The sequence below is a fragment of the Vulpes lagopus genome, chromosome 17 (genome assembly GCF_018345385.1).
Source record: "Vulpes lagopus strain Blue_001 chromosome 17, ASM1834538v1, whole genome shotgun sequence".
NCBI lineage: Eukaryota > Metazoa > Chordata > Mammalia > Carnivora > Canidae > Vulpes > Vulpes lagopus.
The window spans coordinates 22,728,384-22,744,035 of NC_054840.1; the positions used below are offsets into that span (position 1 = coordinate 22,728,384).

The 15,652-nt window shown below is 42.5% G+C and overlaps 1 protein-coding gene across 4 annotated transcripts; it reads right to left on the minus strand.

The window, feature by feature from the left end:
• Window positions 1-3,616: 3,616 nt before the first annotated feature.
• On the minus strand, window positions 3,617-15,311 carry ADIPOQ (adiponectin, C1Q and collagen domain containing). 4 transcript variants are annotated; one of them, XM_041731756.1, is made up of 4 exons: window positions 15,170-15,252; window positions 8,700-8,776; window positions 6,786-7,007; window positions 3,617-5,700 (listed from the first exon to the last, which is right to left on the minus strand). In XM_041731756.1, the coding sequence occupies exons 2-4, from the start codon at window positions 8,707-8,709 to the stop codon at window positions 5,180-5,182; spliced, it is 753 nt and encodes a 250-aa protein (XP_041587690.1). In that variant the 5' UTR covers window positions 8,710-8,776; window positions 15,170-15,252; the 3' UTR covers window positions 3,617-5,179. The 4 variants fall into 4 exon arrangements, with proteins under 4 accessions (XP_041587690.1, XP_041587691.1, XP_041587692.1 ...); XM_041731757.1 differs by lacking the exon at window positions 15,170-15,252 and adding an exon at window positions 14,190-14,338; XM_041731758.1 differs by lacking the exon at window positions 15,170-15,252 and adding an exon at window positions 14,186-14,209.
• Window positions 15,312-15,652: the final 341 nt, after the last annotated feature.

The following is a 15,652-nucleotide window of genomic DNA, read 5'->3' on the forward strand; positions in this document are numbered from 1 at the left end:
GGAACTACCAAAGTCCGAGGCTAAACTCAGAGCTATGCATGTGATAGATAGACCCAAATACCATAGCAAAGGTTTGAAAACTGAACTGACATTGGAATCATAACCCACAAAAGGTGAGACACAACTTGTAGTCTGAACCTAAGCCAACGGATTACCTGCTAACAAAAGCAAACAAATCAACATTCTCTAGAGGATTTTAACAGAAGCCAGAATCTCATAATATAATATTAAAAATATTCTGGATACAAGTCAAAATTACTGAATGTATAAAGAATCAGAAAAATCTGACCAGAATTCAGAATAACTTGGAAGAAAAGATAATCAACAGATGACCCCAGTTAAATTACCAGACACAGACTTTATAATACCCACTGTAGCAATGAGGTAAAGATGAACACTCTTGAAATAAATGAGAGGATAGAGTTCTTAGCAGAGAAAGAAAAATAAATTTTAACCTAAATGGAAAAATTTTAACTAGAAGATACAATATCTGGAATTCACAGTTCTACCAAATGCACTCAATAGCAGAATGGAGATGACAGAGGAAAGAAAACCTGAAGATAGATCAAGAGAAATAAGAAGATCAAAGAGAAAAAGATAGAATAAAATTAGTGCAACCTTAGGTGCTTATCAATCTAACATTCATGTCATTGGGATCTCAGAAAAAGAGAAAGATTACTCAGAATATATATTTGAAAAATAATGGCATAAAACATTCCATATTTGATGAAAAGCACCTATTTACAGTCTCAAGAAGCTCAATGAATCCCATCAGCTTAGGTTAAAAATATATATATACCCAGATATATCATAAACTATTCAAAGCCAAAGTAAAGAAAATACCTTAAAAGCACCTGGAAACAAAAGGTGATAAGTTACAAGTAAGGGAAATTATGACTACAGGCTTCTTATCAAAAACCTCAGAGCCTGAAGACAGAGAGAGAATATTTTTAAAGTGTTGGAAGAAAAAATAATAAATAAGTAATCATAAAAAGTCCTGGCTGGATCTGTCAGTAGAGCATGTGACTCTTGAGCTTAGTGTTGTGAGGTCAAGCCTCCATTGGATATAGAGATTACTTAAAAATAAAAAGTGCTGGGAGGAAAGAACTGCCAACTCGGAATTCTATAGCCAACAAAAATATCCTGCAAGAATGTAGGCAGGATAAAGGTATTCTCAGATGAGGGAAACTAAGAGAATTCATGACTTGCAGACTTGTTCTGAAAGAAATGGCAAGGAAAGTTCTTCATGATGAGGGGAGACTATACCAGAGGGAAACATAAAACTTTAGGAATGAAGAAAGAACAAGAGAAATGATGAATATCATTTCAGCTAAATAGAGTATTTGGGGCCTCTTAAATTCTTTAAAATATGGAAGACTGTTTAAAGCAAAAATTATAGCATTATCTGTAATGTTTCAATGGATATAGATATAAGATACACAGCAACCACAACATAAAAGGATCAGGACACAGAATCCTATTTGGTTATAAGGCATGCATATTTTATTTGAAGTGGTAAAATATTAATTCTAAGTATACTCTGAAAAGTTAGGTATACACATTGAAATTCCTAGAGCAACTGCTAAAAAATACTAAAAATACCACAGCCAAAATCCAATAAATAAATTAAGATGAAATATTATGGAATATTCAAGTAATACAAAAGAGAATAAAATATATTTAAATATAAATGTGATATAAATGATAGAATATTATATAATATTTATATGAATATATTATAAAATATATAATACATGTAATATACAAAGTTCATATTAGTTGACTATGTTATCATTCAGGATTCCACTCAACAGTAGAAAAGTTTTTGGAGAGTCAAAAGTTATACACAGATTTTTGACTAGGTGTGTGCCCCTAAACCCCACATTGTTCAAGAGTCAACTATATAGATAGATTTAAAGCAACGCAGTGGGAAAAGATATACGATGCAAACAGTAATCAAAGGAAAGTTAGACTGCCTATATAAACTTCAGACAAAGTAGGCTTCAGAATAAGGAAAATGACCAGGGATAAAGAAAGACATTAGGTAATGATGAAAGAGTAAAATCATTGAGAAGACATAATATTAAATGAGTATGTACTTAACAGGAGAACTCCAAAATACAGGAAGCAAAAGCTGGCAGAACTAAAAAAAAATAAATCCATACTTATGTTTGAAGATATGATGTGACCATGAAGATGTCATGGGACCATTAATCTTAAAATCTTGGCCACAATTCCTCTCAGGAGGGGCTATGCAGTTTGGGTCTCTCTGTTTCCACAAAGAATTGGCCATGCTCCAGAGAGCTTAAAGTGAGAGTGACTCCATGTCCAGTGCGGTGAAGATCCTCCCACCCCCACCCAGACGTGGGACTGTGAGCATGACCAGATATCAACCACTTGTTGAAATTTTAGAGAAAACCAATAGTAATCTTCCAGCAATATCTAAGAAACCTAAGAAAATTCAAACATAACATTAAGAGTTTATGGTGAACAGGTGCTTTCGCATCCATCATCCACTCCCCCACTTCTGGCAAATGTGTCCAGTTTTGCCTTAGAGAAAATACCCTTTCTCCAGCTTGAGCCATAATCAACTTAAGTCGATAAGTACACTCCACCCTCCTGACTGAAGTAATTGGTCAGAGACAGCCAAACAACCCAGTGAGAGCCAATGAGATGCAAGAACATACTTGCTGGGGCTTCTAGAAAAGAGAACTTCCTCCCGCCTCCGTGGGAATCACCAGAAAAGAGAATGTCCCTTTAGCCACATGATGTGGTGGGCGGGTGCCAGAGCTGGCAGGCTGCCAGTCAGTCTATTTAATATCGTGAGGAAAGGCCTAGAAGTGTACTGTGTAGAGCCTGAGAGTTAAGTCCACACTGCTGACGGCAGAGAAGGACAGATAGAAAAGGGTCTTGGATATCACTTGAGCCTCTGGTTCAAGCCTTACCCAATGAAAAAATAGCTGCTCTGGTAGTTTCTATCATGCAAAGGAATCCTTTTTTCCCCCCATCTTGACTGAGAGTTGTTTTCCATCATTTATAACACAGAGGCCTAACATGCAATGTCCCCTTACGCCTTCACCCCCCTCTGAGCCCCATGTCTTTCTCCAAAAATGAAAACAAAAGCCATATGATTCAAGTGCTTCTACTTTTAATGCTAAACATTATTTTTATTTGTATAACATGATGATGTGAAAACATTTTATTTTTTTACTTTATTTTTAAAAAATATTTTATTTATTCATGAGACAGAGAGAGGCAGAGGCACAGGCAGAGGGAGAAGCAGGCTCCCTGCGGGGAGCCCGATGTGGAACTCAAACCCAGGACCCCGGGATCATGCCCTGAGCCAAAGGCAGATGTTCAACCACTGAGCCACCCAGGTGCCCCGATGCACAAACATTTTTAAAAATGAAGCTTTGTATGTAGAAATAATAATCCCTAATGATAAGCAATACACAAACAAAAAGGAATCATTCAGAATGATAAAACTGGGAGGAGAATAAAAAAAAAGCTTCCCCTGTCTGTTTATACAGAATGCTACTAACTCTGCTTTTGCTAAAGACTTTGAAAAATGTTACTCAAGCTGTTGTCTCCTGGGAGGATATTTATCATTATCGACTACTTATATACTTCTTTATTTTTTGAGAAATATTTGACAACTAAAAATTGTATATAATGAGATGTACAATGTGATGATGTATTATAGATAAACATGGTAAAATGATCACCGCAATCAAGCTAGTTCACATACCCATCACCTCAGATAGTTCTTTTCTTTACTCTTCTTCCTTTTATAATTCTTAAAGAACAAGAATAGATTCAGAAGGCCCAGGTCTTTCCAGACCTTGTTGGTACTCAAGGAAAGAATCGTCTCCAAATTCTTTTGTGGGTTTTGCATTGCAGGCTCAAGCTACCCCCTTGAGGGAGAATTCTTTAAGTATTCTGGAAAACACACCCAAACCTTAGTGGAAAAAATTCAAACTACTCAGTGGAAAGGATTGAATTCAGGGAGTTCCTAAAATGAAAATGTTTTTGTAGATAAGGATCAGTTATATGAAGAGACTAAACTGGAGTTAATTCTGGGTAGAGGTGAGATTTGAGAGATTGGTCTTCATGAGGCATTTATCAAGGACCTGTAAAGGGACTCAGAGGTGAAAGAAGCACAGTCCTTTCCAGGCAGTTGTCTCCAGGCTGGTAGAAAATGTCAACCCAGGATTCTCATCCAGCTTAATATGTAGAGGGACACAGGGGCACGGTGTTGTGAGGAAAATTTGCAAGAAAGAGCTATCACATCAGAGAAGCTTCCTGACTAGGTGGTTTGGAGGAACAGGGAGGATTTCACCATGTGGAGACGGAAGTAGCTTTCTGAGCTAGAGAGAAGAGCATGAGGAAAGACACAGAAGCAGAAGTACAGAGTAATTAGTGGTCCGGCTGGGATGGGACCTAGTCATAGAATCACCTTCTCTGAGGGAGCTCTACTGGGGAAAGGCTTAACTCACCATGAAGACCAACTTAGAGGCCCTCAGGTGAGGTGGGTGATAGACCCCCTACCAACCCTCTCAAGAGGCCGTATACTCCTAAAAAAGGCCAGGGTCTAGTGGAGAAGGCCTACAGACCTGGGTTTGGTTACTAACTCTGCCACTTAATACCTGTGTGAGCTTAGGCATTCCCTTACTCTCTCAGGCTCAGGACCCAAGAGTAAAATGAGAAGAATAATATCTTTCCTGTGCACCTCCCAGGATTGGCACGAACGTGAGGAAAAAGGGTGGACACAGAATAGCACTGCCAAATACTTTCTGGTAGTCCACTATCTCACCATATATGTGAAGCACCCCCAGAAATATTTTTAACTTTTCATTGCTACTACATAACAGATCCTTGAGGCCAAGAACTATGTTTTCTTTAGGACAGGGAACATAGTATGTGATTTTTTTTGAAAAGGTACTTGCTGAATGAATGAGTAAATAATGAGTAATGTTCAGAGCTCTCCAACTAGACACCAAAATTAATCTTCTTCTTCTTCTTCTTCTTCTTCTTCTTCTTCTTCTTCTTCTTCTTCTTCTTCTTCTTCTTCTTCTTCTTCCTCTTTCAAAATTAGTCTTCTAACTCCACTGAACACCTGTTGACTGTTTTTTTCACTTTGGGGTTGTTTGGCCAGGTGGAGGCTCTAAGTTAGTTGTGGTCAGTTGGTGTCATGGTAGAGAAGGAAGCCCGTAAAGGTGGAGTCATTGACGTTATCTGCATAGATCCCATAGGAGTCCCCATCCCCGTACACCTGGAGCCAGACTTGGTCACCCACTTCCAGATGAAGGAGCACAGAGCCAGAGGCCTGGTCCACGTTCTTCTCCTGGTACTGGTCGTAGGTGAAGAGCATAGCCTTGTCTTTCTTGTAGAGGCTGACCTTGACATCCTTCAAGTAGACTGTGATGTGGTAGGAGAAGTAGTACAGCCCAGGAATGTTGCAGTGAAATTTTCCAGTGGTGCCATCGTAGTGGTTTTGCAGATTGTAGAAGATTTTGGTAAAGCGAATGGGAACATTGGGGACAGTGATCCGGCTCTCCAACCCCACACTGAATGCCGAACGGTGTACATAGGCACTTTCCCCAGGTTCTCCTTTCCTTCCTGGGGTTCCTGGAAAGCCTCGGGGACCTTCAACCCCAGTTATTCCAGTTTCACCAGTGTCACCCTTAGGACCAACAAGACCTAGAGAATGAGAAGACCTCAGTGACCATAAGGAACAGAACACTCCTGCCTAGGTGAGTTCTAGACTGAAACACTGTCCCTTTGGCCCTTACCCACAGCCTGCCTGACTTACAGAGCAAGGGACCAATGGGAGCTCTCAAAGAGGTGAGTTAGGCCTTCTACATCCCCAAGCAGACTTCCATAAATTCATCTCCAGCCTTATTTCCTATAAGTTTGCATCCTAGACCCTCCACCCTGCAAACCCTTTATATGCTGGCTCAACCAACCATACATTTGCTCTTCTATCCCTTCTATCTGGGATGCACTCCCTCCTTTATTCTGTGTACCCATCCTTCAAGGCCTGACTCAAGCCCCGCCTCCTCCTGAAAGCCTTCCTTGTTAATCCAGATCTTCATTAAGAGCGTTGCATTTTCTCTCTGTTCCATACTTTGGGCATTTGTCCACATTCAATCTGGCATATTTGGAATAGACTTCCTTGTAGTAATCTTTAACAGCCTCATGCATTAGACTTTTTTTTTTTTTAAGATTTTGTTTATTTATTCATGAGAGACACACAGAGAGAGAGAGAGGCAGAGACACAGGCAGAGGGAGAAGCAGGCTCCACGCAGGAAGCCTGATATGGGACTCAGTCCCGGGACTCCAGAATCATGCCCTGGGACGAAGGCAGGCCCTAAACCACTGAGCCACCCAGGGATCCCTAAATTTATCTTCTTAACTGAAACAAGAGTTCCCCAGGAGCAGGACTAAGAGCTTTAAGAATGCATTAAGTGTGAATGCCACTGGGTGGAATGGGAATTAAGTAGAAATCAGTGGAATGAGAGTTAAGTGGAAATGAAGGGAGACACGAATGTGAACAGATTGGGAATAGTGATGGATGGTGTGGGGGTGGGAAAGTGTACAGGGAACGTGATGTGGGTAGAGCAGAGTCGGAGGTGCTGGTTTTATAGGTTGCTTATGGGTCACAGAAAAAATTGCTCCCTTCCTGTGTCTAAGGCTTTGTCAATAGCTAATGACTTTGTATAGTTCCAGAAGCCCTCTTCTACCCAGAAGTCTATGATGGAGGAAGCCAAAAAACTTGTTCTTACCTGGATCTCCTTTCTCACCCTTTTCACCAGGGGTGCCATCTCTGCCATCACGGCCTGGGGTCCCATTGTGGCCAGGATGCCCCGGGATGCCTGCCATCCAACCTGGGCAGGCCCCCTTCGGCAGGGGAAGCAGGACTCCAGGCCCTTCTGCCACGGAATCCTGGCCGTGAGCGGGCAGGACTAGTAGCAGTAGAACAGCTCGTAGCAACAGCATCCTGAGCCCTGGAACCCAGATCTGCATTGTCAGCCACGCAAGGAGACCCCATACAGCACACCCCATCAGGACCTAAGCAGGATTCGGGCCATCTCAGCAGTGTCCACTTCTGAGACCTGTTTTCTCAACACTCACCTCTTCTAGAAGACTTGTTTGACTATTTCCACCTAGCTTGATCTCTTTCTGCCCTGAAATTTGCAATATTTAGCATTATTCTTTGTGTGTAATCTCCTTTCCTCAAAAGATTGTGAGTTCAATGAGGGCAGAACGACACTCTTCCAATTGCCTCATAGGCACAGGGCCAGGCTCCTTGGACCAAGTTCCAAGAGTCCATTTGTCAAGAACAGAAACCTCTTGAGTTTTCCAAGAATGACGACTCTAACCAACTTCTCTCTCTCTTTCTGGCTCCTTCCTTTTTCTTCTCTACTTCTCTCCCTCATTTCTTTTGTTGTTGTTGTTGTTTTAAGATTTTATTTATTCATTCATGAAGGACACAGAGAGAAACAGAGAGAGGCAGAGACACAGGCAGAGGAAGAAGCAGGCTCCATGCAGAGACCCTGACATGGGACTGGATCCTGGGTCTCCAGGATCAGGCCCTGGGCCGAAGGTGGCGCTAAACCGCTGAGCCACCTGGGCTGCCCATCTCTCCCTCATTTCTATGTCTGTTCCTCCTCCTTTCTCTTTCTCTCTCTCTCTCTCTCTCTCTCTCTCTCTCTCTTTCTCTTCTGCCTCTGCTCATCTCCTGGATCACATATTAGACCATTTGGTTTATTGTACATGCGCCCGCACACGTGCACACACAGGCATCCATCCACATGCTTGCACACACATATACACAGTCACACAGTGCACACACACACACAGCCTTTCCCTATGTTAGTCAGACAACCAGAGCCACACTGTCCCATGAGGATGACCCTCCGCTGCTGACCCTTTGCCTGGGCCATTCTTAAATGCACCTCCTCACCTGCCGGATCCCTCTGCAGCCTTCAGGACACAGTTAGGATGTCTTCTCTTTCAGGAAGTCCTCCCTCCCAATCGGGGTTGTTCGTTCCTCCCCTGCACACACTCTGCCCTTGCTTACCGCTGGTATCGCACTTCCTGCACGATCCAGTGATTCCCCGATCTGCTCATTCATTTCACCCATTAAACTACAGGTACCAGGAGGCAAAGCCTAACACACTATCTACTTTTTAGTAGGGACTAAATAAATGTCTTTCTAAGGAAGAAAAAAGAGAGCAAGAGAGTCAGAGAAAGGAGGGAGTGAGGGAGGAGAAAGGAAGAGGGAAAGAAGGATGGAGAGGGGAGTATATTTGAAATATGTGTTCTGGGAGCCCTAGCAAAAAGCTCAAGTGGCACAGGTGGCCGGGGACATCCTGTCTCAACACCGTTCCTCCATATCCCGCCCCCACCGCAGAAGATGGTCCTTTATATATATACTGGTCCCCTCCCAGCTTCTGCCTCTGATGTTAGGGTGATCTTAGCCGCCCCCCCCATCAATAATAGCCAGGGTCTTAGTCTCCTCAGCCCTCTTTCACCAGGGAGTTGTAAGAAGGCACCACAGAAAGGGGAATAAGTCCTAGGATCCTGGATTAAGGCAGCCCTAAAATCTTCTGTGGAGTTTGAGAGGTGCTTAATCCCATGAACCTGATTCTGAGTCAAACACAGTCCACGTGTATTTTTTTACACCAAGGACTTACCAATTTTCATCAGTTTGCTTGTCTCTTAAGAGTTATCCAAAGTCTCCAGAATTGGGCTTGGGTTCAGGGGACAGCTCCTGTGTGCAGGAGGCAAGAAAGTCTCTGATTGACAATTTTACCCTCCAAGATATGCATGGTGTCTAGAATCGTACCTCTATGCCCCATCACCTAGGCTCTATAGTGCCCTCTCAACGCAACGCACCAACTCATCATTCATTCATTCATATAGATATGAATATCTATATATCTATATATATCTATATATATCTATATATCTATATATATGAATTCACCTTTCATATAGATAGATAGATGTAGATGTAGATGTAGATATAGACACACATACACGCACATGTATTCACTAAAAATTGGTAATATAAACACTTTGGAAACTACAGAAAACAAAAAGATCCCCAGTCCCAAGGCTTTCTCCATTTATTTTTAAACATAATGAAAAACACATTTTACATAAAAATTTTATTCCCCCATTTTTGCCTTGTCACTTTCTGGTTCTCATAATCACCATTTTTTAAAGGTTTTTATTTATTTATTATAGAGAGAGAAAGCATGAGCAGGAGGGAAGGGCAGTGGGAGAGGGAGAAGTAGACTCCCAGCTGAGCAAGAAGCCAGCCCAATGCAGGACTCAATCTGAGGACCCTGAGATCATGACCTGATCTGAGCCACCCAGGTGCCCATAATTTTATTTTTATTTTTTTTCATAATCTTCATTTTAAATGTGTGTGTGTGTTAGTTCATCAAATGAAAACAGTCAAAATATATTTAACCATTCCTATTTGGTTGAACTTTTACTACCATTTCAAAGTATTGTTTTAAAATCCATAACTAATATCCTTGGTCATATAGCTTATCCCCAAGTTATATAGTTATGACCTATTCCCAGAAGTAAAATTACTGGCCCAAATCTATGAACATTTTTAAGGCTCTTGATATGTATTTCCAAACTGCAGTTCGTTACACTGTTACTAGGTAATGTGTTAGTGTGTGATTAAGAAAGCCTATTAACTACTCTCACCAGCAAAATTTTAAAAATCTATTTCTGTTATTGCTAGTTTAATGAACAAAAGAAATGGCACCTTGCTACTTTGATCAATAGTGAGCTGCACATTTTATTAAAGGCCTATTTCCTAACTTAATTTCCTCATTCATGATACACCCTTTAGTGTTTTGGGTTACTTAATTTATTAGGGACACAATGTGCTTTTTTCTTTTTTCTTTTTTTTTTTAAGATTTTATTTATTTATTTGACAGAGAGAGAGTGCACACACAAGCAGTGGAAGCGGCAGGGGGAGAGGGAGAGGAAGAAAGAGAGCTCTGCAGGGAGCCCGATGTGGGACTTGATCCCAGGACCCTAGGACCATGACCAGAGCCAAAGGCAAATGCTTAACTAACTGAGCCACCCAAGCTCCCCACGCTGTGCTTTTGAATTTGTGTGACCTCTTTTTACAGACACTTTATCATATATGCCACACCTGTTTTTTCTGGTGATTATTCTGTAGATTATTCTTTTGTCTACCCTGATTTTTAAGTGATGGAAGTTTTCATTTTTAGAGTCAACTCTTATTTTTCTTTGCTTCTAAGTTGTAAACAGTTCTTAGCCCTTGTAGGTCATGGAAAATATTCTATTTTTTGTCTTCTATTGTTTGATATATTTTAATTTCACTCTTTAATTCATCTTCAATATTTTGTTTTGTGATCTAAAAAAACTCACATGATTTCTATTTGAAGACTAGCTGTTTAAAGACAACTTTAGTTCATCTTTCCACTCTTTATTAAGCTGCTGCATCATTTATTTAGTAAATATCAAGTTTTACTATGATCTTATAAGTAAGTGAGAATTGAGAAGGAGATGGATTGGTAGAAAAAGGGGCCGAGAGACCACACAGCAGCAGCCACTGACCTATGGTCCTCTGTAGCTGTGAATCTCTAGCCATCGCACCCCTTACCATCTATGTACATCTTTGTCGCCCTCTACTGGATTTCAAGGGCTCAGGCGAGTGTAGTCCATAGCTGCTGGAAATGAAATGAGATACAGCCTAGGCTTGGCTAGTCCCAAAATAAGAAGAGGTGAGTTAGATTAGAAGGCAAGGAGGAGAGACCAGCCAAGCCCGCTTTCGTATTTAGGAAGAACACTTCATATGAATAAGACTTAATATGCATTCAGTTTCCCACTATTTGTCACTTTCATCTTTTCTTCTTCTGGAATTAGCATTCCAAGTCCCGAGAAGACCTCTGAAAGGTTGTATGCTTGCTTTCTCCTGAAAAAAGGAGGCTGTGCTCTTTCCCACAAAGAGATAGGAAGAGAGAGCCCAGAACATGAGAACTGGTGGGGGACAGCTACAGAGGACCCAAAGATAGGAGGAGATTGGCTTTTCCAAACTGTTGGGGGGAATGTTCTCTGGTTTAAGATTCTCTTCTCTCAGCCCAAGGGAAGGCATTCTGTCCTCAACACTTCAGTATTATGGATGGATTTCTCCACTAACAGGGACAAGCAGTCCGGGTACCATGACAGTGGCAATGAGGAGGAGGTACTGAGAAGAGAAGTGGGGTGAAGATCGGTACGTGATCCTCAGAAATTTCTGATGCTAAGAACAGACTCTGATTGCAGAAGAAAGTTGTCTTCTAACCTTAGTTCTGGGTGGAAAAGTCAGCAGTTGATAACAATTGAAGGTCAGGGCAGAGACACTACTCTCAAAAAAAATGTATTCCAAAATTATTTGTGTTCTTTGTTTAGATATGGCAGTTGTTACACTTACATTTGGAAAGACTTCTAATTCTACAGGGGAAAACGTTAATTAATGAAACCATAATATAAGACCCAATGGTGCCTGTAAAGAAAACATTTATGTGTATCGTGAAGCTGGACCCCAAGTTCCACTTATAATTCTGTTTCTACAGAACTCCATGTGTCACTTAATGTCTCATTTAATCCTCACAACTATTTTGAGAAACAGTATGAAATAGAACAGGATCACACGCTCTATGATCTTGGGGCTTGGGTGAGAATGATTTGTTCTTACCTGTAACATGCATTAGTCATATATTTGTTGGAGGATTAAGGGCATAAAATCCATATAAAGTACCTAGAATGGCACATGGCACATGTCAGTGCTTAATAAATGTTAGCTATGACTGTACCCATTTTAGAGATGAGGAAAGTGAGTTTCAGGAAAGTTAAGTGACTTGTCCAAGATCTTAGAGCTTGTAAATGCGAAAAGAGCTGGAAATTGAATTCTGGTCTTCCAAACCCCCAAAATGGACCCCTGGGCATACTTCAGAGGAGAAAAAAAAAGCATCAGGATCACATTTCTGCCTTTTCATATTTCACTCCATGGGATGGAGGACATAAGAGAAAATAGATTGAAAAGCCCTCCAGATTATAATGCAAGCGCCCTGGCTTCTAGCCTAGGCTCCATCATTAACACACTGGGTGACCTCACCTCCCAGATCTCATGCTCGTTGCCTGCAAATGTGATCATTAATGATATTAATCCTTACCTATCCTATTTCACTATCTTATTGTATCAGTTGACTAAAAGTATGAGGTATTTTATAAGCTTCCACACATATAAGTGAAGAGAAGGGAAACTAGCAAATATTTACGGACCACCTGCTGTAGACCACCACTGTACGGCCACCTGTTCTTCATCTCTTTCCATCCCTACTACTCCAGGAGGTAGGACACAACTGCCACAAGAGAATTCCCAGGACCAGAGAGGATTAGTAACTTCTGCCCATGCATGAAAAGGGAAAGAGTGCAGGGGTGCAATTTAAAACCCAAAGCCTGGGTTCTTTCAGTGGCACTGTCTTTCACAGTATACCGTGTATAGGCATGGATCTCTTCATTTTTAAAACTATATTAGGGGATGGCCACGATGTTCTCTGGATCCTAAAGGGCCATATTATGATCTCTTCTTTTCATATTTAGAATATATAAGAAATTCCACTTTGACCTGCTGAAATTTCAATAACAACAGCAGAATCTTGTGAAATGCAGGATGGGGTTTCCTTTGGGACTGACAGGAAACAGTAGAGGGGAAAAGGCCACCAAATCTGGTGCCAATTCTTCCAGTAGGAAAGGGCACTAAAGCATAGATCACTGAGAGCCTAAATGAACCCCAGAATCATCTCACCCCTGTCCTCCTTTTACAAACGGGAGGTTAATGAGAAGAGAAAGGGTGCATTTATTAGATCTTCATAGAGGCCAGCTCCCACACTAGTAGCTTTTACCCATTATTTATTTTATCTATTATGTATTTTAATCTTTACAAGAGCTCCATGAAGCAAGGAAAATAATCCCAACTTTAGAGATGGGGAAACCAAGAGATTAAGGACATGATCCCTCAGACATTCCTGTTCTGACTTCCAAACCAGTGAGCTTCCCATCATGCTACAAGGCCTCTAAAAAGCCTTCTCAGACTCAGCTTCCTAACCTGCTAAAACGTGATCACATAAGATGAGGGACATGAGAATACTTTGAAATCGGCAAGGGTACATTGGAGTAGAAATTGGATAAGGCACTTTAACTTTTATTTCATGTAACTTTCCCCATAGCCCTGCTCTTGCTTCCACTATAGAGAAGAATCGGAGACTTGAAGAGACCAAGATGCTGCCTTTAAGATCACACAACTCTTAGTAGAAGTGCTGAACAGCTGGGAGGGGAAAAAAATAAAGAAAAAAGATCATGTGGGCAACTCTTGTGGGTTCTATGAAATTGCCATTTTTAGGGGAACCTGGGTGGCTCAGTGGTTGAGCATCTGCCCTTTGGCTTTTAGGTCATGATCCCAGGGTCCTGGGATTGAGTCCGCATCAGGTTCCCCGTGGGGAGCCTGCTTCTCCCTCTGCCCATGTCTCTACCTCTCCTTCTGCGTCTTTCATAGGTTAAAAAAAATCCAAAAGAAAAAAGAAACTTCCATTTTTAAAGGTTTAAAATGGTTTCGTCTGCTACAACCTAAGGATGAATGACAGAAGCAGGAACCAACTCGGTTCAGGCTGGCTCCCACGAGGATTACTTGGAAACTTTTGCATCTCCACACCCAACACACACACACACACACACACACACACACACACACACACACCCTCCAGGAACTAGCATAGCAGCACATCCCTCCAATGCATTTTTAGGATCCAGTCACTCTCCAAGTGAAAAAATTCCTGATTGAAAACGTCTGCTCTCCAAAGCTTCTTCCTCCTGACTTCAGCTAAGTGGGGACACTAATCTCCTGTCCTGACAAGGAGTCCATGGAAAGTCTGTCCCCTTAACCACCTTAGAAAGGACAAGAAGCAAGTCCTGTGTATCTCTTTACAACTCCTCAAGAATTAAGGGAGGGAGACTGCAAGGACTGCCCATTAAACTGCAGGGCTCTCTCTCTGCTTCTGTGTTTCCAGAACAAAGCTGACCCCCTCCTGGTCCTTTGGGCACATTCCTTTGGGCACATTCTACCAACAAGGGCCCCGCCACTCACCTACCTTGTGTGGAGGAGCCAGCCTTACACCTAATGGGAGGAGTCACCGGGAGTGAGGCGCTGCAGCCCCTCTGTGGTTGGATCTGAAACCAGAACCTCTCCAGACCAGGGACCTGCACCCACTGACACAAGAGGGCTGGGCTGATCTCTAAAATCCCTCCCGCTCTGACCTCTGCCTTGACATTGAAAACAACCAGATGCCTCAGATGCAGCGCTCGTGGGGGCCAGCAGGATTGGGCTTGGCAAAGGCCAGGCTGACCCACTGGTTTCTGTCAGAAAATGTCTTCTACAAGATTGTCATAGGTTTTCAGTATATACCAAGCTCACTGTATCTCATCTGAGTGTCTCAATCATCCTGTGAACTATCTCCACATCTGTGTAGGTATCTCCATATTTACAGATTCCCTCAAATCCAGAGAGTGATTATGTCTCACTCATCTTTGTACTTCACTAACTCTACCCGGTGTCTGGCCTTATAGAATCTGCTCAATCAATATCTGCTGAGAAGAATCAAGTGGCGGAGCTGGGTTCCAGACTCAGCCTGAGCGCTGGCTTTCCCCAAGCTGCCTTTCCATGTGCTTCTTTCTTTGCCTGCCTGGTCAACCTGAGAAGTTCGTCATTTCCTTCCCTTCTTATTTGACTGAACTCTATCACCGGGCCATCCCTCCCTCCTCATTGACCCCAACCTTTTCTCTGGGTAGGCATCTTGCCACAGAGTGAATTGGGCAAAATTCAAGATGGCCCCAGGCATTCTGATCAGAAGAACCGTTCCTTTTCTCTTACAGATGTGGGAGAACCAAGGAAGAAGCCCAAGGCCTATCTGCCTCCGCCAGTGCTGCCCTGGCCAGAGTTTTGCCTGTACCCATCTGTGCCCTGCTATGACAAGAGAGCCTGCGGAAACCCCAGCCAGAGGCTCCATTGCAAGGCAGCCCCCCTACACGCACCTCCCGACCCAGTTGGGAACTGTAATCGACTTGTTCTTACCCTCAGGTGTAGAATCAGACCCACAAACTGCAGTCGGGATGGAAATGAGGAAATGATCCAGCCTCAGCAGTCTGGTACTCAAGGGGGAAGGCAATCCCCACCCCAAAGTTGTCCCTTCCCATTGGCCAGCCCTGTCAGGGTAGAGGCCAATGGGAGGGCACCCTGCCCCCTGGCAACTGCTTCAGGTCTCCACTCTGGGGAACCTGCTGCAAACCTTCTCGGGTTTGGGAAGCCAAGTGGATCCTCAGTCACAGCACTCAGATTCTCTTGGCTCTTATGTTTGCTTCCTACAACCGCAACAGAAGGTAGGGCAAGGTTCAAGACCAGAAAAAGGAAAATAAGCTATCTCGACATCTGAGGGAGAAACTTCCTCCTGTAAAGTGAACTGCCCAGTGATCCAGGAGATGCCCCTTTCCCCCATCGATTTGCCGTAATAAGTCAGGGACACCAATTACCACCACCACACTCCTGCGCGCTGTGCAT

Coding starts and splice junctions, on each gene's coding strand:
- ADIPOQ (XM_041731756.1), bottom strand. Junction 5,701..6,785: donor GGGTGAGAAAGGAGATCCAG/GTAAGAACAAGT, acceptor CTCATTCTCTAG/GTCTTGTTGGTCCTAAGGGT.